Raw genomic sequence first — 22,033 nt, forward strand, 5'->3', positions numbered from 1 at the left:
GCCATCAAAATTATTAGATGCCTTCATTTCCAGAGAGTCACCTCGGGCTCCTTTATGTTAACAGAGAGCAACAAGAACCTGTGCAGATTTACTCTCCTCCTGGGACAGGCGTCAAGCTGGGTGAGTGATGCTGCTGTGACTCCCTTTGTCTTTACTGGCTCCAAAATAACTGCTAACCAGTTCAGGTGCAGGTGCCTCAAAGTCCCATGCCTGACTTAGAAAATGAGTAGTCCCCACTGCCCCTGAAAGCTGCACTGTAAAAATGTGTAAGGATAGGATGGATTTGTGTTACCATCATGTTCAGTCTCATACGGCCACATGCAAATACACAATCTTCTATCCAGCTTTGTGGTATTTACAATCTAGCACCACTAAGTGGAAGTTGTTCTGTAGTCTCCACGTTCTGGTTAGAAACCTTCCTTCCTCATGTTTACTCATGACCAGATTTAATTTGTGTGTTTAGGACCTACAACACACTAAAAGATTTTGATGGAAAAAGCAAGTATTTCCTCAAGTACAGCTATCTACCTCTGGAAAGAAAAGCAGCTGCTTACCTACACGTGCATGTGCAGTCCCAAAGATTATTCTCTCCCCCACCCCACCACCCCCACCCCCAAACTTCCATGGGCTGAGGGCAGGAAAGCCCTGAGGCTTGTGACTGTAGCACCTCAAGAGATGCTGCATGCTCCTGTGGACAGGGTAATAGATGGGCACTCTGGAGTAGGGCTTGATACTATTTTTTTTTTTTTTTTGCACAGTGAAATCTCTTGGTACTGCTTTAAAAGCTTTTAAAATAAAATCTGTGAACCTTTGAATATTTCTACATCAATGGTAAGGACTGAATTGAATTATCTGAATGTCTCTGATTTCAGCTCATCCCAACTTCCCAAAAGCTGATGGGCTTTCAAAATCTGTCCCCACGAAGTGGCTTTGACATACCTACGATCCTCAAGTATTCTTCACATTTGCTGAGCTCTTACATAGCAGTGTCAACGCATACATCCAAGATCCAAGGCAGCACAATGAAAAGTACAAGAGGCTTTACAACAGTGTGCCCTTCTATGTAAAATTCAGGTACGTGATATGAGAAAAAGGCCTCCTTTCATGCTGGCTGACAATTTGAATTTAACAGAACCACTACAGTTTGAAAGCCACGTTTGAAAAGCAAGCAGTAAAACTTGCCATGTGATTTTTGATGTAGCTGGCTATGACACTGCTATTCCCTGCTTAAGCGATCTCCTAATGCACCCGAAAACTTTACTAGGGATATTTTAAAAACAAAACCAGCAAAACTTCAGTATAACAGTAGAGCCTCATTCAGAAAGAAAAGCAGTTCCAGAGCATATTCTTTTATTAAGTCTAGTAACTTTTTTGGTCATAATATCTTTGCCATACAGTGGTATCATTTATTTAAAAATTAAGGACGTAATTTAAAAGGATGTTTATGCAAGCTATGCTCAGTGTCCAGTATGTGCACTCATGTGCACGATCAATTCTAAGTGTAACAGGTCTTTGCAACTTATAGCTGAGGTTAAACACAGCTTCATTATACAGCATGGTGCATGTGGTTTGTACCTTGACTTTAACTGAGCTGTACAGAAAAGGTAGTAAGTGAAAGAGAAAAGTGGCCATATGTAAGGAACTGTGCAAGTATTATTATAGTGATATAAGTGCACACACACATGTTTATGTATAGATGCGTATATGTGTATTATTTATCTGGCCCACAGATAAATAATCATAAAACCAGTGCATTATCATTACACATCTTATATATAACTGTAGCTTCATTTCTTTGTAAAGTTCAAGAATGAACTACTGAGCTAAACGAAAGTAGGCCAACCTACATCAGTCAATATCCGGCTCCTTTTATTATCTCTTTTTGTCCTAGTGCTCTTTGCCACCCTGGCACCAGCAAGATTCAATCTATTAAAATTGCTGCCTAGCATGTCCTCAAGTCCAATAAAGGATAAAAAACTGGCTGATAAAAAAAATGGAAATTGACTGTTGAAACATGCTGAAAAGGGGGAAAGGGGCTACACAAAAATTAGATTTGGGTGTTTTGGTACCATTTGCAGAGCTTCAATGGGCTGACTTTTTTGAAGGCCCATGGAAATCAATAAAACTGAAAGCCACCAAAATTTCAGGGGATTTATGTTAGAAACAGGAGAAGAAATTTTTCTAGATTCCATTTGAAAGAAGGAGGCAAGCTGGTTTCCAAAGGAGATCAGATTAAAATAGTGCTTGAACTGGATCCCAGCTGGATCACCCACAATTCCTAAAAACACTATGAAATACTCCACGGTCTTCGTCCCTCTGGTATCATGGTGGGTGCTACAGGGGCAGAGGGGGCAGAGCAGTGGCCCTGAAGAGGAAGGTGGCCAGTTCCTGTGCTCATATCCAACAGCCGCCCGGCAGCAAGGTAAGCGGTGACCCCTCTGGACACCAGAATTGCTCCTCAGTCCCCACCTAGCCTCTGCATTTTGTTTGAGTTAAGAAGTTACTCCCAGCTCTTTCTCCTGTTCCCATTTTTCTCTCCTGTGCATTAAAAAACTTCCATAACTGCTGCTTCCTCTAGAAGAGGTGCAACAAGATGCGTGTGCTGCTTCCCTTAGCCTCGCCAGAGGCTGAACCTGCTCCAGCTGCAGAATGGTCTATTTAAGAGGGAGGAATCTGTTTCTGCACTTGAATTTGATCCCCAAACCTGTGGTTTAGCCCAGAGCTGTATATTTACTTCCAGTTAAATCAGCTTTTTTATTTACCTTCATACAATACAGGAAATTATTTCATTTCTGGAAATAAAATCCATCCTAATGGCATATGGAAAAAAAATGTAGTGCTTGAAGTCGTTATTTCTTTTACCAAAGAGCCTCATTTTCTACTTTCACTTTTTAGTATTAAGAGCACTAGACTTCTGAGTCAGAGCTTAAGAAAAAATATGTAATTGCTACAAGAGCCAGATTTCAATGTAGGATGAAACAGTCATTGTGTTTCCTGTAACTGTTCTTTCTGTGCATGGCTTTTTTTCCCCCTCAGCTGCACTTGTGTGGCTTTTCTAGCAGTATAAAATCTAAAACTATATTTTTAAAAAAATAAATTTCTGCAGACACCTCAAAAAAGATCATGGAACCGCTTTTTAACATTAAGAAAATTATCAACAATTAAAAAAACAGGAGTAAAGCTCTTGCAAATTAATCTGGCTACTGTTTGGCTTCCTGTTGTAGATCCAGGGAATGTTTCTTTGCACATAACCATCCAAGCAACAAATAATTTTTAACTTTGTTTATTGTCAGTTAGGAGCAGAGGGTAACACCTGCAATGCCATCAATGGAAACAGCACCGCATCCTGGAAGACATGTTATAAAGACAATTTTATGCAGAAATCTCTCTTCCTCCTAACGTCTCTGCCTTTCCCATGTAAAAAGCCATAGGAGAAGCTGAGGTGTGTTGAGATGTGGAAAGAAAAGAGGCCAAGGACCCTGGACAATTTTAGCAGAACCCAAGAGGTAAGAAAAGTTTCTCTTTTGAAGTTACCTGAACTGTATTGCCAGCTTTACAAAGAAACATGTTTTGATGCCAGGGGCAGAATTCTGACTGGTTTATTATTTTTAAACTGTCTCACAGCTGCATCTAGATATTGGTCTGCCAGGGCGTAAAGCATCATTTGGCTGCAACAGGATCTTTGTGCATGGATCAATGACAGTGTATGACCCCTGCTGAGCAGCATTCTTGAGTCGCAGAGAAAGAAAAACAGTGCTTGCTTTGTGTCATTGGGCTGAGGTATTCTACTTGGTATGGCTTGGTTTGAATGATAATTTATGAAGCATGGAAATTTTTGAACAGTTATGACTGCCAGCTGGTGGGTTATTCTCTGTTTCTTCTATGTTATTCATCATTATTTACTCACTTGTTTGGATGTGTGTGCACGTTTTGTGTTGTGGATCTATTGTATACTCATTTTTTCATGACAGACATTTAGGCTTCTTGCAGTTGCCCAGTGATGACTGCGGTTTTCAGGTGTGCACCTTAATATTAGATGAGAGGCAGAAAGACTGTAGTAATTCAGGATGAATAATTCAACAGCTATCACATGCACTGCACTGTAACAGAGAAACCTGCTGTGCTGTGTCAATGTTCTTCTGACCACTATAATCTTACAGCATCCAAACAAAGAACTGGAAGCCAGTCACTTACACACAAAAATGATCTTCACCTCTTCAGCTCCGCTACCACCACTGGCTTTCTGTGCCCACAGAATGTGAGAGACGAAGATTTGTCTGGTGGTTCCGAGATGAGCCTTTGCCCGGAGATTTCCATTCTTTGGTGTGATTATGCAGTCACCGCACAGTCCCGCTGGCATCAGCAGCTATTATGCACCAGCTGCATAACCAGGCATTTCTGGGAAGAGGTGGGGAGGAAGAAGGCCACGTTTGTCCCCTGTGTTCCCTAATGGTAGAAGATGAAACAATTGGACAAAGCATTGTGTGATTTTTGATGTGCAGCTGTTGGCCTGTGTTTTCTGACTGCTCTGTAAATCTGATGAGAATGTGATGCTAGGAAAATGGAATGCTTCGGTCATAACAACCCCGTGCAACACTGCTACAGGCTTGGGGATGAGTGGCTGCAAAGCTGTCTGGCAGAAAAGAACCTGGGGGTGCCCACCAACAGCCAGCTGAACATGAGCTAGCTGTGTGCCCAGGTGGCCAAGAAGGCCAAACAGCATCCTGGCTTGTATCTGGAACAGCATGGCCAGCAGGAAAAGGGGAGTGATCTCCCCCCTGTACTGGGCACTGGTGAGGCTGCACCTCAAATCCTGTGTTCAGTTCTGGGTCCCTCGCTGCAAGACACTGAGATGCTGGAGCGTGTCCAGAGATGGGCAGTGAAGTTGGTGAAGGGTCTGGAGAAAAAGTCCTATGAGGAGCGGCTGAGTGAACAGGGGCTGTTTAATCTGGAGAAAAGGAGACTCAGGGGAGACCTTATTGCTCTCTACAACTACCTGAAAGGAGGTTGTAGCAAGGTGGGTGTCAGTCCCTTATATCCCAAGTAACAAGTGATAGGACGAAGGCAAGTGGCCTCAAGTTGTACCAGAGGAGGTTTAGATTGGGTATTAGGAAAAATTTCTTCACTGAATGGGGTGTCAGACATTGGAACAGGCTGCCTAGGGAAGTGGTTGAGTCACCATCCCTGGAAGTATTTAAAAGACGTGTAGATGTGGCACTCAGGGACATGGTTTAGTGGTGGACTTGACAGTGTTGTTTGCAGTTGGACTCAAATGATCTTATGGGCTTTTTCCAACCTAAATGGTTCTATGTTTCTGTAAAAATGGATGTTGGTGTCAGTCTTCTGGGAACACAGCCTCACACATTCCCCAGATAAATCAGATTTTAAAGAGCCATTCTCCTTTGGGTCCTCAGTTTGGCCTCCTGTGCAGACCTGGCTTCCCATCCAGTGACTTGCTTATATTCCACAAGGCCCCTTGCCAGTTCTAAAATCACAAGTAACAGGTATTTTGCTGCATCTCAAAACATTTCTTTGGTGAATTGCCAACTTTGAAAAGAAATGCACACTTAGGTGAGATGAATCCCAATGTCAGACTACAGCTAGTTAGATGTTAGTGACTTGTATAAGCTCATCTTCCAGCATAATGTCAAAAAATCAATGAAAAGAAGCTTCCAAGTGATTCAATCCATCCTAAGAGAGGTGGGATGAATAGACCCCTGGAAATTCCTCTCAGTGCACTAATGAGGATGCCTAAATAACTAAATAACAGATGCTCGACTGGATGGCTAAATTGACTGAGGTTAATCCTGCTCTTCATTGCCAGTCAGGATTTGTATAAATTGATATTCCAGGTATTGGATCTTTTTCTGTCTGTTTGCTACAGTCTTCTATTATTTGAAATCTCCTTGCCATGAGGAATTTACAGACTGGAATCAAACTGTCTTATAATGTTCTTTCACCTTTGAGCTTCTTAAACTTCTTGCAGTTTGACAGACTTTTCCAAAAGTCAGATAAGCTCCACAGCTCTTTCTGAATGCTTTCCCATCTGCCATTGCGATTTTTTCTGCTACAGGCCCTAGTGATGGTGATGTAGAGAAACAGTCCCACCACTGCTAGTGAGATAGCAGCTCCCTACTTCTCCTTTTCATATACTCAAGAATTTCGTTAGCTTGCTTAGCCGTCATACTCTACAGGAATCTGATGGTGCATAATTACCCATTGTATTATTTCAAATGGTTCCAAGATACTCTGTATCAGCAATGCCTGCAACAGAACAGTAGAAAGTAAGTTGTGCCATTACCTGAGCCTTATGTCTGTGTTCCTACTACATAAAATGTGCAATCTTCGTGTTGTGAAGCACGAACTCTGTTGTCCAGGTAGGTGAGCTAAGTTTTAGACATCAAAGCAAAGCATGGTATAATCAGTCTTTAAGAGCTATATTATAGCCTGTTGCATATTTCATCTTTGTAATGCATTGGCAAATTTTTATGGAACTATGGGAGAGTATGTAGAAACTAGGTGCTGTGCCAAAAGTCTGTGGATCCTTTAATTACCTCTTCATCATCTCTTAGACAGTCTACTAGAACCTTGCCAAAGCCCTAGATTACATGCTGCACTGTGTGAGCAAATCTACTCATGTGCATCTGCATGGTCTCCTCATAAAATGTCACATAAGGTACAAAACCCAACTAGAAGACTCAGTGTTTGCATATGTTCGTCTCTAGATCAGGTTGAACCTCAAACTGTCACAGCCCAAACCTGCAGACTTCAACATGCCTCCACAGTCCCAGGATTACTGCTTGGAATCCCAGAATTCCCAGAGTCCTCTGGAAACCGCAATGTCAAACAGGGGGCAGAGGGCAATTTCTTGTTCTCACAGTATTACAAAATCTACACAATTTTACAGAAGTTACAATAATGGAAGAATTGTCAAATACTTTCGGTGTGGCCCTCAGTAACCAGATAAGCTTATCTGCCTCATCTGTCAAATGGAAGTAACAAAACTTGACTAGCTCACCTAAGTGCTGTGTGGATAAATATACCACAACCTATTAAGTACTCATTTACTTCTATAGGAGCAGTGCTAACTCCAGCTATACCCAGTGGTCCTGAGAACTGCCTTTAAGAAAGATAGGGAAATGCCAGCCAATCCCCCAGCTAATTTTTACTAACTCTGTTTTTTAAACATTGTAGACCATGTTTGCACTAATCTAAATAGAATAAATGAAAAAAAAAAAAAATGAGCAAGAGATTGCCCTCACAAGTGATATTTATTAATGTAACAAACACTGGAAGACTTAAAGCGGTGTGTATTACTCATGTCACTACCCTAATGCTTAACAAGTTCTTTTTTGTTGTCTCATTTGTCTCTAACTCCTTCAAAACCTGTCCCTTACAGCCAGCATCATCTTGTGGACTTTCTAAAAGTATGGTTGTCGGACTGCTTCAGGTAAGTTTACTTTTGCTTTATGTATTCTCAGGGAAAAGACAGTAAGAGTGAACCTGAGCAATAGTAGGGAAATGCTGAACCAAGATTATCTTTTTTTCCAATAGCATCACTATTAGGTTGTATTTTTAACACATCACAAGCATGCATCCATATTTTTGTCTTCTTTTAGTTGTTCATGCATAGTGTTTTTTTTTTTTATTTGGACACTATTTTTATTGTGACCTCTGAGAGGCTTCATCGAATAGTCAAAAAAAAAAAGTAAACTCCCAGCTCCTCATGTAATTTTCTTTAAATGGAAATTAAGCAGGTGCTTAGTTGATTTCAGTTGTTAATTTCAGTGGCATAAGAGAATTTTGGGAGGTTTTTGGTGATAGGAAAGAGTGAACTCGAGCTTGCTTTCCAATCACAGTTTCTTTAGAACTTTCTAGATGAAACTGCCGGAGATCAGCTGTTGGAATAAGAAGGATGAAAAGTGCTGAGTTTACCAGCTCCCTGTGACTCATCACTTTTCAGAGATGAGAAGTTGGGAATGCAATAGAAAATAGCTTGACTCCCTCGTCTGCGTGACTGATTAAAATCTGTATCACTAATCTACGCAGAATATAGTTAATGACTGTTTAATTAATTTACTGTAATCTTTGATGAAGCTCACTGCAATTACTTTTCCACAGGCTGCTACATGATAGTAATGATTTTCAACAGAAAGAAGGCAGCCTGTGTAGCATGTGTCAGCTCTCAGAGACGGAACATTCTAATGATGGCAAGGAACTGCCCTAATACAGAATTCAGCTCAGCAATATGATTAGCTAATTAATACACACAATTCCTGTAACAGGAAGGTTCCTTTGTGCATAAACTACTCAACCATGTACTAGAGCACCAATCCTTCAGAAACAAAAATCGTAGCTGGACCTTGTCCCCTTTTAGATTTGAGCACAACAGCCATTGTTCCACCAGGTGATCTGCTGTGCAAACACATCAAATACTTTTAAGACTTACTGTAAATGGTTATGTCTCCACAATTGTTCCACTTCTGAGATTCTTTGGAGCCTAAGTAAAGGTTACCAATACATACAAACACCAGGATTCGTTTACCCTATCAGGAAGCAAAGTGAGGTAGCTTATTTCACATAGAACCACTTTTTACAGTTATTTTTACCCTCCTGCATGTTATGATGGGCACCCAGTTTCCTCCATTTATTCCTTTGATGCTGCTCTGTGGAGGTTACACAGTGTTGTGCCGATTAAACTCATTTCTCTGATGTTTAATGTGTCTCACTTGCTCTGTTTCGAGATCATGTTATCATCTGACATGGGACTAACATTAGCAACATTTTTAATTGTGTTCCGGTGACATTTGTCATATTGCTGACATTTAATGTCTTAAACTGGTTTTGTCTCTTTAGCATTTCCAAGAAATTTTTTACAGTGGATTTAAGTCTATTCAGAGGCATGTTTTTTCTGCAGTGAATAGGTTTTCTCCACAGTTCTGGTTGTAGATATTCATGTATATGTATCTATGACTGTGTTGATCATGTAACTTCTTCAAAACCTTTTAAGTGCTTGAAAATTGTTTGCTGATTGACATCAGCATCCTCTCATAAATTAATGAACAGTAAAATGACTCTAATGTTTCTCACATTTCAATGCTTTTTGATCTATTTTGCTTTTGAGAGTTAAACAGCCATATATGTGATATCTTCCTAATGATGAACAAACTGACTGTGCCTAATTGCTGGCCTTTTCTTGAACTATGCAGTAAAACATCATTATAAAACTAAGGTCATACAAACATGTTTTATCACTTTTCTGATGAAATGCCTAATTGCTTCCTGTGGTTTTCTTTGTCATGATCTCATCAGCAAACAGTGACAATGGAAGTAATGATGTGGTAGATCCTTGACCTCAGATGTCACTGGAAATAACTGTCTGACATTGTTACTGTTTATGGTCATGCGTTCAGCATTATCACACGCGCTTTTGATGATTTCATTCCTGTCTGGTATTCCATAGTATGTCATTGTTTTTTGTAGAAATTTTAGCATACTCTAAAAGATCTCCTGCAACCCCATAAAAGGATTATTTATTGCATATGGCTTTTTATTTAATAATAATTCTGAGAATAATAAATAAGTCTGTACATGATTTTCAGCTTTACTACCTGCTTGTTCCTCCTTGAGTTAGGGACTTATCTGTTTCTTGCCATCTAAAATACTTGTTGGGAGCTGATTTTCCAAGACACTGAAAACAATGGGATTTTACTTCAGAGAATTATTTTTTTTTCCCCTGTCATTCTCACTTCTGTTAAAAGTATCAAGTGTACATAGATAGTTGTTCTGCAGATGGTTTCAATAGTTCTCTGGGGCATAGCCTACTATTCTGACCATCATTTTCTTTCCTTTTTTCTCTCCTTTATTTTTAAAAAAGTGCTTTCTTTCAGTACAGAACTCTGAGTTACGCTAAATCTCCTACTTAAAAATCCTGTTGCAACTTTGCAGAAACACAGGAAGGCTTGCCTGTTTAGATCATAAACTCTCACTCCTTAACACCTCCCCTTCTATTTCTTCTACCACTTGCAATATCTTTGGCTGATTCTGTTTATTCTCCCTGTCATTTGCTTGTCCATCCGGCTTATTTAGTCTCTGGAAAACTAAAAGCAATTAGTTGAATTTTATCAATGTAACAAGACTTTTCATCCATACCAGTTAAAGCTTAATACAGCTGAGACTGCATAATTCAGTACGAAGTATGGGAGCTAGTCACTGCTTCATGCCTTTGCTACCTTAGATGCAGGTACTCTTAAAAGCATGTCAGAGACAACTAGGCTGATTTTCAGTTACATCTGTATTTACAGATCTAACTCAGGAGTGATTGTGAGCACCTGACTTACCTTTCTAAATGCAAATGTGAAAGTGAAATCAGGCAGCCTGGACCCCTTTGACATGCTATTGAGAGAAATAGCCAGACTGCATGAATGCAGGTGGGTATGAAGCTCGGCTGTACTTGCAAAGTGGCTGGGGCTGATTTAAAGTTTCTGTGTGATACCTCAGAATCTGAGTGAGGAGCTTTAGAATAACCTTGCTATTTTATTTTTCAGCGCATATATAGAATATGGAAAATGTACATGTGGTATTACAATTACTATTGAGCACCTGGCACCTGAAAGGCTGTAAGGGGTAGGAGTTTTGTAACTACTGAAAAACTGCAGAGTATTTTAAAATTAAGTGGTTTCTATTGTAACAGAGAAGATGGAATTGGTTGGTAAAACTTGAGATATCACGCTCATCCTGTGTGTGATGCTATAGTGTTGTGACATTATGTAGCACAACTGTAGGCTTAATTGGAGTCTTCTGATTCAACATGATTTTTACGCTACTATCTGCTACTTCAGTAGTGTTATTTCAGATTTGTTACAATGTAGATGAGGCAACAATCTTGCCACAAAAAATTCTACTCAAAATATATGAGAAAATTTCAACATGGAACATGTTGAGAACTGGTTTCCAGTATTTTTACTAGCTTTCATTTCTCAGTGTGCAGAGTTAATTTGTCAATAGTCTTCAGATAACCTTTTAACTACTCGCTTTTGTATGAATTGCTATTTTCTGCCACTTCATTGCCACATTTAAGTTAAATCACTGCAGTCCATTTAAAAGAAAGCCTTTCCTGAAGCTGATGAATGTGACAGTCCCTATTTGATGGAAAGGCTGAGAAACAGCTAAAATAAGGAATATCAATCAGCCCATATCCAATGAATCTGCAGTTAACAAGGATGTAGAGAAATAAATGTTGTAATATGAGGTCTATAATTTACAGAGCAAACAGAAAAGGAGAAAGTGGCATGAAATGAACAATATGTATTACATATGTATTGACAAAAGATGCAGTGTCTCTCAATATACACAAAGATTGCCTATAGTCAGACTGAGGTGGAAACCTTGCATATTGGCTTAACTTCACATGCTAATAGTGCATTCCTAAATATAAGGAAGAAAGCAAGTACTCAGTAACTTACGTATCATAAATTATTTAAATGCAAATGATAAAAATCAAAATTACATCTCCCCCTTTATTTGCATAAATATAGTACTGAGGCAAGTAAGACTTGGAGCACTGCAGATTTTGAGATGTTTGGTTGCAAGCCCACTGCCTATTAGTGCTGTTAAGTCTCCTGCCCTGATATCTAACAGGATGCCAGGTGGGTGAAGGGACGTGCAGCGCAAAACAAGTTTTAGCATCTGGCTCTTCTAGGAGCAGAAAGTGATTTCCTTAGCTGTGCTTTTGTTTTTAAGCAATTTCTGTTTTTACGGTGATGCAGTTCCTAGCAAATAGACAAGAATATTTAGAAGAAAATATATTCAACAATATTGTTATTCTAACCCAATATATTTTGAAGGGAATGGAGGCACACATATAATGGTAGATGCTGCCTGACATACCTAACATCTGTTACCAGAATTCTCTGGATGATTTTAATTCCCAGGCAGTTCTTTCATAAAAGCATTATATGAGTATCCAATTTTATTTCTTTCCATCTTTAAAAAAAACCTATAGGTGTTCTGGTTTGCCATATTTAGTCAGAGTATAATATAAAAATCTAGGTGGAAGCTGTAAACAAAAACTATGCTTTGCCCTTTGATGCAAAATTTTGCATCTTTAAAATAGTACCATCATATTCCTCTTTAATGTAGCGATTTTGCAAATGTAAATTTGAGGTCTTTCTTATTTTCAAAACACTTTACCTAAAGTAAAAGGAGGCAGATTTTGTTCACTTTGTTACTATAAATATCTTGTAATCAAGAGCAGACTGCATAAAACCCTCCCAACCACCCTAGCACCTCATGTTTTTGGCAGACTGTGTTCACACTGCCAGGTGACCCACTTCAGCGCCAATGTCCGAAGCTAGGTGTCACAGGCAAGGCCACACGTGCAACTCTTAGAAATGACTGATGCAGAGGACCTACTGCATATGGACATTTCACTCTAGTGATAGTCTGTACCCTGATTCAAAATTTGGTATCAAAGGGAATTTCACATAACCTTTTTAGCCAATAGCAAAGTATTTATTCCCTCTGCTTTTTGCACAGTTGCTATGGGCATAGTCAGTTACCTGCTGGCTTCTAAACCCTACCAATATTTTTATAGGCTTTATATGAGTTGTCAAGTAGCAGGCGAATAGCAGCAGGCTAAAAACTATTCTACCTCTTGTCTGAAAGACAACGTGACTCGGAGGAATTCACAGCAAAAGCAGATTGCAACATCTAATGAGGGGAAGTAAAATAGACTTGTCTTTGTTTATCCCATTCCAACTGCACAAAGGAAATAAGCATGGGCTTACCCTGCTGGGCTGATACTGTTCCTGATTCTGGACAACCAGCAGGTTTCCGAAACTGTGAGTCATGTAGCATAACATATAAGATCACATACAGAGCTGACATTGCCTCTGTTGCTGTTGTGCAGAAAGGCAGGGAATAGAGAGGCAAAAGTTAAGACTTCAGGACAGTAATCCCTGTGATTTGCATCCTTGATGGAGGTGGGGAGGAGTTTAACATCACCAGACCAAGGCAGAGATCACGTTCATCTGTTCCCATCTCACATCTGGAACACAGCACAGCCACGGAGAATTTGGAGAAACCCTGCCAGGCTCTCCCGGCCCACTCTTCCTCTTATGTGATCTTCCTTGCTAGTCTGACCTTTTTTAGTGATTATTAATTAACAGTATTCCCATGGTTGTGAGACAATATTTTTCAGTAGTCAGGTTTTTGATTCCTCAACTTACAGTATTTCATTTTATCACCTCCCTGGCTTGTACTTTGTTGAGTAGAAGTAACAATGATTTGCCTGCTGCTTGTTGCTGTTTGATCTCCAGTTGTTAAAATCTTGCTCAGGCTAACCAGACTGCAGATTCTTACATGAACCAGTGAGCGTGGAAGGGTCCAGCTCATGCACCTCAGCCATGACCTGGAGGAACCACCGTGAGGCAAGCCACGACCATTTAAGCTCATTCACTCGCAGTCTGTGACGGTGTTTGGGTTGCGGAAGGTAGATCCACCAGGACCTTCAGGCCACACAGGCCTTTGGACAGCCCTCAGATGGTTTCCATACTAAAGAAGAAATCAACATTAGTTGGGCCGCAAAATCCATACACTACAGGATGAAGCAATGTTGTTCTAAATTGGGCTCCATGTTTCTGAGATTAATGATTTTCCTTCCTGCCCTTGCACAACACCGCAAGCTCTCTGCAGAGAAGCCAGCAGCATGTATAATGGATTCCAGACTTCTGCAGTTATAATAATATTATGGCTATACATTGTCCTCTCTGTCTCAAGTAAATAATAAAGTGATCTGCTACAACAAAATGTTTAAACATCTTGAAGATGTTTCTACCCACTGTACTTAGGACTTGCTTGATTTTTCTCTCTGACATACCTGTTTCGGTCATTGGTTTCATTGCCAATTCACAGCATTTGAAGTACAACAAGAAAGGAGATAAAATAAAAAGCACTTACGCTATTTTTTTTTTTTTTAATTGAGGAAGATCCCAAACTGCTTTAGAAACTATAGGTTAACTCTGCCATCTTTCTTGGAATAGTTTCTTACACTGTCAATTCTCTGCAATAAGGATACCTGAAGTCTTTGGTATTGCTGGGGTTCTTGACATGCAAGAATCACTCTCCTATTATCATCATATAGTGTGTTCTAGAATGGGCATGCTTTTAAACTGTATTAGGATAAATGCAGTACAGGAAGCTAACAACTTCAACACTATCTGTTCTCATGAAAACTTGCAAACTGTTTTGGAAATTTTTTCTTAACAGTATTTAAGTTTTTATGCCCTGGGATACATGAATATCTGACAGGATTAAAAAGATCTATTTTGTATTTTCAAAAGGCTCCCCTGTAAACAGGAACTGTTCTCATGGTATACCACCTATACATATATAAGGGTGTTTGTGGGGTGCTAAAGAGAAACGCGTACTTTCTCTAGGGAGGGAAAAGCTAGGATAAGCTTAGGTCACATTACAAATGCCAACACAAACTGAAAACTTGATTTCATAGACTGGAAACTTGCTGTTACCAAAGCATCTAAGAGGTTGGTGTCATCATCTAGAATAATGGAAATTGAGGTATAAAATACAGAAAGATATTAATAGATTAGGCAATTTTAAAACCAGCAATGGAAAATATAAATTCAGTAACTCCACTGCACTTCTTCACTGATAGCACATTTTGAGAAGACAGTACTGAGGTTGTTCATCAAATATAGACTGCAGCAGAACCGGACTCTGAAACTAAGCTTGATTTCTATATGGCAAAATTACCATAGTTTCATGTATATAACCTGCAGATTATCTAATGGAGAAATAAAGAGCCAGGCAACCTCCCCTTACTCCCCACTGTCTTAACAATTGCTGTAGTACACAAGCCTGTCATTTTCTGAGGGAGCTGTTTCCTCAAAAACCTCCTTCGCATGCTAAACACCTTGCCTGTGATCACCAGTGTCTACTACCTTTTTCTTGGTATTTTTTATGTATCCAACTCGGACTATTTATGCACTTAGTTAAGGAGCTGGGAGTTTCAAAAGTTGCAGGTTATAAGTCTGAAAATATGGCATCTCTTGTAGCGTTCTACATGCTGAAATACAATGGATAAATATGGTTTTGCTAAGGAAACATCTACCTATTTCTTCCATTGAACAATGAAAGGATTAGGGAAAAAAGAAACAATTTTATGGGAACTGAGGGGAGCACAGACAGACGGTTCACCAGGGAAGGGGTGAGGGTTACTGGAGTGACTTTATCAATGCTCATCTCCTGCAAACACAGAAAAAGGAGCATTTGGGATATGGCTCACCTGATCCTAACATACATTCCCCGTTTTTTGCTTCAAAAAAAGCAAAGAAACAGAACAAGGTAAGAAATGGAAAATGACGAAGAATCCTTCAAGAATTTTTGAATAGTTTCATTTAATTTGTAATAGTATGGAGAATTTCCAAGTGGTATAACCAGGCTCTTACTTTTTTCATGGTTGGTTTTTTTTTTTCCACGTAGTCGTCATTATGTTTTTTTTATATATACACACATGTACTACACTAGAATATAACTGTTGTACTACAATTGTTGGTCTTAACCTGTATGGAAATTCTGACAAGATTGGGAAATCAATGTGCAAAAACGATGAAGGGATTAGAAGAAACAAAAAAAGAGAAGAAGTGGTGGAAAGAAGAGTGCTTACAACTAAAGCACGAACAAGTCTCTTATCTTAAGCAGCACTGCTAGACTCTTCTGCTTGGGCAAGGCCTGCTAGAATGGTCCTTACGTCTGACCTGCAGCGGATACATCTAGTACCAATGTCCTCTTTCCCTGATCCCTATGTCCTTGGGTAACACTATCACTACCTTTTCTATTATGAAAAATCTTCAACCATATTTGCTCTGGATTCACACTTAAAATTAAAGGGCAAGTTATGAAATAAAAGGACTACTGCCACCATCATCCCACCTGCGACACAGTGCTACCCAAAATTTCAGACCAAGGTCAATGTTGTGGCTTTATATGCTCTACAGCTTCAGGAACTGGTGTCACCTTTTTCACCCTACTCATTATTGGATCACTTTATTTTGCCAGAACTCAACACTCAGCCTTCTAGAACACTCCCAAAACACAATGGTGACCCTGTCCCTTCTCGTCCCACTTTCCGAATCTTTATGTTTTCTTGCTGAGAAAAAAGTCCCTGCCTTTCTTGACACCTTATTCAGAGCATCGTTTTATTCAGCTCTCATCCTTTGTTTGTGTGTTCTGCCTGCTCCTGAAATATCTGTCTCCCATTTGGTCTGGGTTTACTGGGGGGCTTTCTTTTGGTTTTGTAGCATTTAACTTTACAGTACCCTACTTGCATCACTCTGTCAAATGAGATCAAGCTATGCTTTTTTGGCTATACATATAAAAAAACTAACCTGGTTTTTATCCTGTTTCTGTGTCTCATGCCATAAATAGTATGGATTTCTGACATCTCGCACTGAAGTTATTTCAGTGTTGTCATTTATAGTCTTTTAAACCCAGACCAACAGATAGATGCACATAGTAATTAGTCTTTTACACCAGATTAAAATTAATTTTATAATGGTTGATGTCAAAAAAGATTTGTAGTTTACTTGTACAACAGAGTAGCAAAACTATTTAGAACTGAAAAATGGCAACACCTGTTTCTCTGAGCGCAGTATTAAAACACGACTTAGTATATACCAGAGTAAGAAATCACCCCTAAGCAGTAATTCTGTAAGACAGTTCATGATATAAAGAATTATGTGCTCAAAATGGTGCTGTTCTGCCTGAATTTGCAGCCACTTCCAAATACAGGCGATTTTTTGCACTACAAAACAAGAGTCAAAAAATATATCACAATATGACTTAACTTACTTACCAGGCAGATGTACCCTGAAAAGACATCAGGGATGGACTTAAAGCATCTCCTTTTAAAGTATGTACTGTCTGTGATGTTTGAGGCTGTGGCTGAGTTTGAGGCTGTGTCTCTGGCTGAGGCTGCGCCTGGACTTGGCTTGGATCCTGAGCAGGGTTAATCCAGCGGCTCTGTCCCTGTGTCATCCACTTTCCCTGGATTCCCCACCGTGCCAGGTAAAATTTGCAAATATCATAGTTCATTGAAGAGTAATATAAAAGGTCCAGTATCAGCAAGATCACCACAAAAAAGCCATAGATCCACACTCCTAACAGTGCACTGTAGTTGCTGTGAAAGATAAAAAGGGAACCCAAAAGTTATCTCCTATATCAGTAATGGTCATCACATTAGTTTATCAAAGCTGTTTGTTTCATTAATTATATAAATATAATATATAGAGAGATAAACAAAAATCTTGTTCTAAAGCATGTATCCCTAAAAATTATTTATTATTTCAGTTTAAATACTGCTATATGCATGACATGGGAGGTTTTAAAAATGAAGGCCCCGTGTCTTATACGCATTTTAATTTCTCTCTCTCTCATCTGTGTATTTGTATCAGCACAGAAATCTGGTGTACAGTTAGCTTCAATGTTTTAAGTGAGACCACCAATACGCACATGGCTGATGGGTTGTGCGTTTTATTCTGCAAATTCTTACTCCCAGACAGCCACCCTATGGAAAGTGACAGGGCATTTATGACAGTGACCGTTAACCATATGAAAATACACTGTAATAATTGAGACTGAGGAGTGTCTATTGAAACACAGATTTTTGCTTCTATTGAAACTATATTATTATTATTATTATGCCATTGAAAACATTCACTGCTGACATGCATTATAAACCACTTGTCTTAAAAGGTGTTTAATGTGCTTGAATTTGCTCTGAATTTAAGAATTAATTACTGCTGGATACAGGAGATACTACTAGAAGTATAGGCTTTCAAAAGCAACTGCTAAAGATCCCTTAGTTCACTGGTAATAAATTTAGAAGGGAAAAACATTGACAAGATCAATGCATTCCACAGGAAGGAAAATATATACTACATTTGTTTGTATATGTTGGTGTAGTTGTAACATGTATATATATGTAAAGGCCAAAAAAATTATCAGCTGCTGATGGTGCAAAGAGCTGTAAAACCATGACAGGTGACTAAAGATATTAAAAGAAAGGTGAGGGGGAAAAGAGGAAAAGGTATAAGGGGTCAAGAATCTGGAGATCAAAAAGGGGAAGAAATGCTAAAGCTCTACTGGGGATGCGGTATTATTAAAATAAAAATGATTGCCAGGTGTGAATGTAGTTTGGATTGGAAACTGCGCCAGTAGGTAGGATGAGGCCAGAACAGAGAGGAAAAGAAAGAGTTAAGAATAAGATTGTTAAGGTATACAATGAAGAAAGCTAATCTAGACCTATGAGCTAATGTGGAAGTATGCACACCAGAGACTATAAAAACAACAGCAAGCAGAGGGGATACTAGTAAAAAACGTCATTAGGAAGACTTTCTTGGAGAAAAATTATATCAAATAGGTGGGCAACCCACCCCCACATGAACCTGAACTTATATGGATAAAATTGAACACACACTCAACTATGGTCTCTTTCAGAGAAACTTTGAGGGAACTGTATTTTACCAGAACATTGAACAAAACAGAAGTGCTGTGAGAAGAAAAAAGGCTGAGAAGACATATTATAGATGTGAGCCAGAAAAGTATTTTGACATTTCAAAAAACATGTCCCAAGCCTTTTTGGATCTAAAACATTTCAAGTCTCTGCTTTGAACTTGTGCTTCCATTTAAACTTTGGTATGACTCTTTCATTTTATACTTTAAAATCAGGATTTGAAACAAGAAATCTGGTAAGAAATCAGAATTTTAATTTCTGTGTTGCTGCCCGTCAGTACTTAGTGAGACTGATTCTCCTCTCCAAGGAATGGCTTTTCCACTATGCAGACATAACATGCTTAGATTAAATGAAGTTCCACAGCAAATAACTGTAAGCAACAGGAAGAAGATCAGAGCTGTGAATGGGTCCCTTCCTGTGTAACTTTAGGATTATGCAAGTCTAAGATTAAAAAAAAAAAAAAAAAAAAAATATCAATCAGTAAATTTCCAGGAGGATCGGAAGCAGACAGAATACAGTGTGCTTCTGAAAACCCTTAACTCAAGAGTCTTCACCTCCACTAAAGACTTACACATGCATGCCTAACTTCACGCAACAGTGGGTAGACCTTTGCAATGCACTAAAATCTTTGCAGTCCAGGCACTTGAAAGTGTAACAGGATCTGGTTAATCCAGGCTTCTCAGCAGTGCTACTTGACTTTCAGTGGACTTATTCCTATTGGGATAAACTCTTCTATTTCCTGCTAATATAAATAAAATGAAGTTCAGGCTGGAGAAGTCAGGAAGAAATCCACTGTAACAAATCCTGTTCTTCTTCATTACTTATGCTTATAGGATCAATTTTACAAATATGAGTTGTATTTCACAAATAGGTGAGTTGTATTTGACCCACACTAAAAATGGAAATATTAGAAAACGTTATTTTTGTTTTGGCAACAATATGAGAGGCAGGAACATTTCTTATATTTAACTCAAAAGAATTTGTTTGTATTTTAGGTATTTAGTTTCACCCATCAAAATTTCAGTTAGCAAAAATTAGAGCTATTTTGAGTGTTACGGTTTAAAGCAACAATTTATTAATTGTGCCATATGCAAGTTCTCTATCTGCACCTTCTAAACAGCATGTTTCTCATAAGTACAAAAATGAAAGGCTGCTTTATTTTAATTAACAGACAGTAGGACAATAGCACTATCAAAAGGGCCTTGTGAAAAATGACATTCAAAATTACCAAGTAGTATGTTTTGTACACAGAAGGAAATGCCATACTTTGATGTTTTCTTAAACTATTAAGATGGTAGAAAATATTAATTTTGCTGATGTCTACTAATTATAGTAAAAATTAAAACTTGCCTAAAAATTAAGCAGGTATCTTAATCTTGCTTACACTGAGTAACAGTAAGGCCAGTGACACAGAAAACAACTGGGAATCAAAAAACTCCTAGGACTTGCTCTCATTTTATTGAACTGAATTATTTTATTGTAAAAAGTTTCACCTTGCAATCTGATGTTCCTTCCCTTTTGTGTAGAAGTTTTGTTTCGATTAAAAATAAAGTGTGAACAGGTTCCAAATTTACTGAGATTCACATTATGGAGCTTTGCTCCTTCACAGGGACAATCAAATACAAGAAGTTGTTTTGGTATGGTTGTATTTCCTCTCCCCTTCCCCAGCTGGAAAGCTTGCCCTGCCCTGCTAGTGCTCCTGCCTCTCCCGATCAGTCATTTTGGAGGTTTCTGTTTAGGTTCAGCACCAGGTTTAGCAATATAACACTGAAAATAGCTTCTAAAGCTACGTTGCCCAGTCCCCTGCTGCTGCTGGCAGACAGAGACAGAAGCCAAATCTGGAGTAACAGTTATAAGACAATTTCCTTTTAGCTTGTCTGTGAAACAGGGTAATTCATGGACATATTGAAAAGCTAAGTAGCTCATTATTTTAAGATATTTGGTCTTTTATGGAAATATGATGTATATATGGTATAGCCTTGATACAGAGCCCATTTGTATAACTGGAATTATTTGCTCTGACTTCATGGGAGTCTTGGATTGGGCTCTCTGAGAACAAAAAATACTTTTACCATCCATCTTATCCTATTCCATCTACAGAATCCTGCTTAGATTTCTCTAACATCCCTATACACAAATGAAAATACAACTTCTTTTATTATTATTCTTACCCATGTGATAACTTCCACCTAATTCATTAACTTTTTGAGACAGATGACAAGCATGTTAGCACCAGGCTATATTTTTTTTTAGAAGAGTTTGTTGGGTTTTATGTGCAGCACATGAACAGAAAATAACTCATTTGGGAATTCAGGCTTAAAAAACCCAACAAATCAAAACAATTGTGAGCAGAATTCTACAGCTGCAGACTTTAAATGTGGGCAGATGGCCACGGAAACTGTTTCTTTCCCTATTTTCCTTTAAACGGGGCTGTTACTTGCAGTAGTAACACTTTTTAAGCGTTGCCCCAAGGAAATGCAAGCTTACATCCTAGCAAATGCCTTGGTACTTCTAACAGCGAGGAAATCTGTGCAGTTTTTTGCATGTACACTTCGAATGTGATTTTTCCCTCCCCTTTTTTGTTTTCACTATTATCTCAAGTTCTTCACCCAATCCTGTGTTTTCCTGTAGAATCTGTTGCTGTAGTACCTACGAGAGCTCTTCCTAGCTAAATTACGTCTTTTTGCAGTAGTTGGTAGGGGAATTGATTTATATTATTATTATTTTGTTTCTTATAAAGATTACTTTCTGGGAGATATTTAAGCAAATGCCAGCTCTGCAGGGGACGTGGTACATGGAAAAAGGTAGTGTTATTCTATCTTCATGTTGCTTTTGGTGCGATATTGTAGTGTGTCATGCAAAAGCCATTCAACCCTGAGAAACTGGACTAAGAGAGAAGGAAAACCATGGATGCATTACAGACTGCCATAAACTGTTCCAGTATCAGATTAAGGACCCCTAGCATAGTATACTGCTGATAATCCACCACAACATGTATAATAGAAAATGTATTTTCTATTTCTAAGAGAGTATGAATACTAGATTCAAATGAATACTATTTTTAAGAATAGTTAAACAACTTATTAGACAAAGCTTTATGGAAAAATACTTTGGATGACAGAACTTTTCTTGTCTGTTAGACATCATTGGTATTTCTGTATTTAATACTAAATGAATTGTTCACATTCAAAAATATTATAGACTGATTAATCTGCATGAGCACAAAGATAGAGTAGCCCAGTATTCTGCACTTATAAAACCACAAAAATACTTTGTTATCATAATGGAAAAAGGTAAACAAACCTGGCTATAGTTACATTGTGTTACTGTAGAGGACAAATGTGTGTTTTTAGCTATGCCATGACAAAGAAGTCTCAAGTTACTTCATTAATTTTTTCCCTCAACTGTATTATAAAACAAGAAATGTGTTTTGATGATCGCAAGAATGGCTAAGGGGAAAAATAAACCAAATAATAACATTGAAATAAACAAAAAAAATAA

At 38.6% G+C, this 22,033-nt stretch overlaps 1 protein-coding gene and 1 long non-coding RNA gene across 7 annotated transcripts in view; one reads left to right on the top strand and one right to left on the bottom strand.

Moving 5' to 3' along the window:
• Nucleotides 1-22,033, bottom strand: part of SHISAL1 (shisa like 1) — an 86,785-nt gene that overhangs the window by 12,193 nt on the left and 52,559 nt on the right. For 2 of the 5 annotated variants that reach the window (XR_008747848.1, XM_027789449.2), the window contains exon 4: nucleotides 16,874-17,197. Coding sequence is in view for 3 of the 5 variants with exons in the window: in XM_027789449.2 (XP_027645250.1) it covers nucleotides 16,874-17,197 (324 nt within the window). In the remaining 2 variants the exon portion in view is untranslated. Of the gene's footprint in view, nucleotides 1-13,362; nucleotides 13,555-15,304; nucleotides 15,335-16,873; nucleotides 17,198-22,033 lie in introns of those variants that run through there. The other 3 variants (XR_008747847.1, XM_055808574.1, XM_027789448.2) reach the window with 3 other exon arrangements.
• Nucleotides 754-13,475, top strand: LOC114012709 (uncharacterized). Of its 2 annotated transcripts, XR_008747850.1 has the most exons (6): nucleotides 754-2,422; nucleotides 3,294-3,506; nucleotides 3,625-5,017; nucleotides 7,400-7,450; nucleotides 10,305-10,430; nucleotides 13,339-13,459. It is a non-coding gene; the product is annotated as an uncharacterized LOC114012709 (long non-coding RNA). The 2 variants fall into 2 exon arrangements; XR_008747849.1 differs by lacking the exon at nucleotides 10,305-10,430 and having other exon boundaries at nucleotides 757-2,422; nucleotides 13,339-13,475.

Source organism: Falco peregrinus, chromosome 6, assembly GCF_023634155.1.
Source record: "Falco peregrinus isolate bFalPer1 chromosome 6, bFalPer1.pri, whole genome shotgun sequence".
NCBI lineage: Eukaryota > Metazoa > Chordata > Aves > Falconiformes > Falconidae > Falco > Falco peregrinus.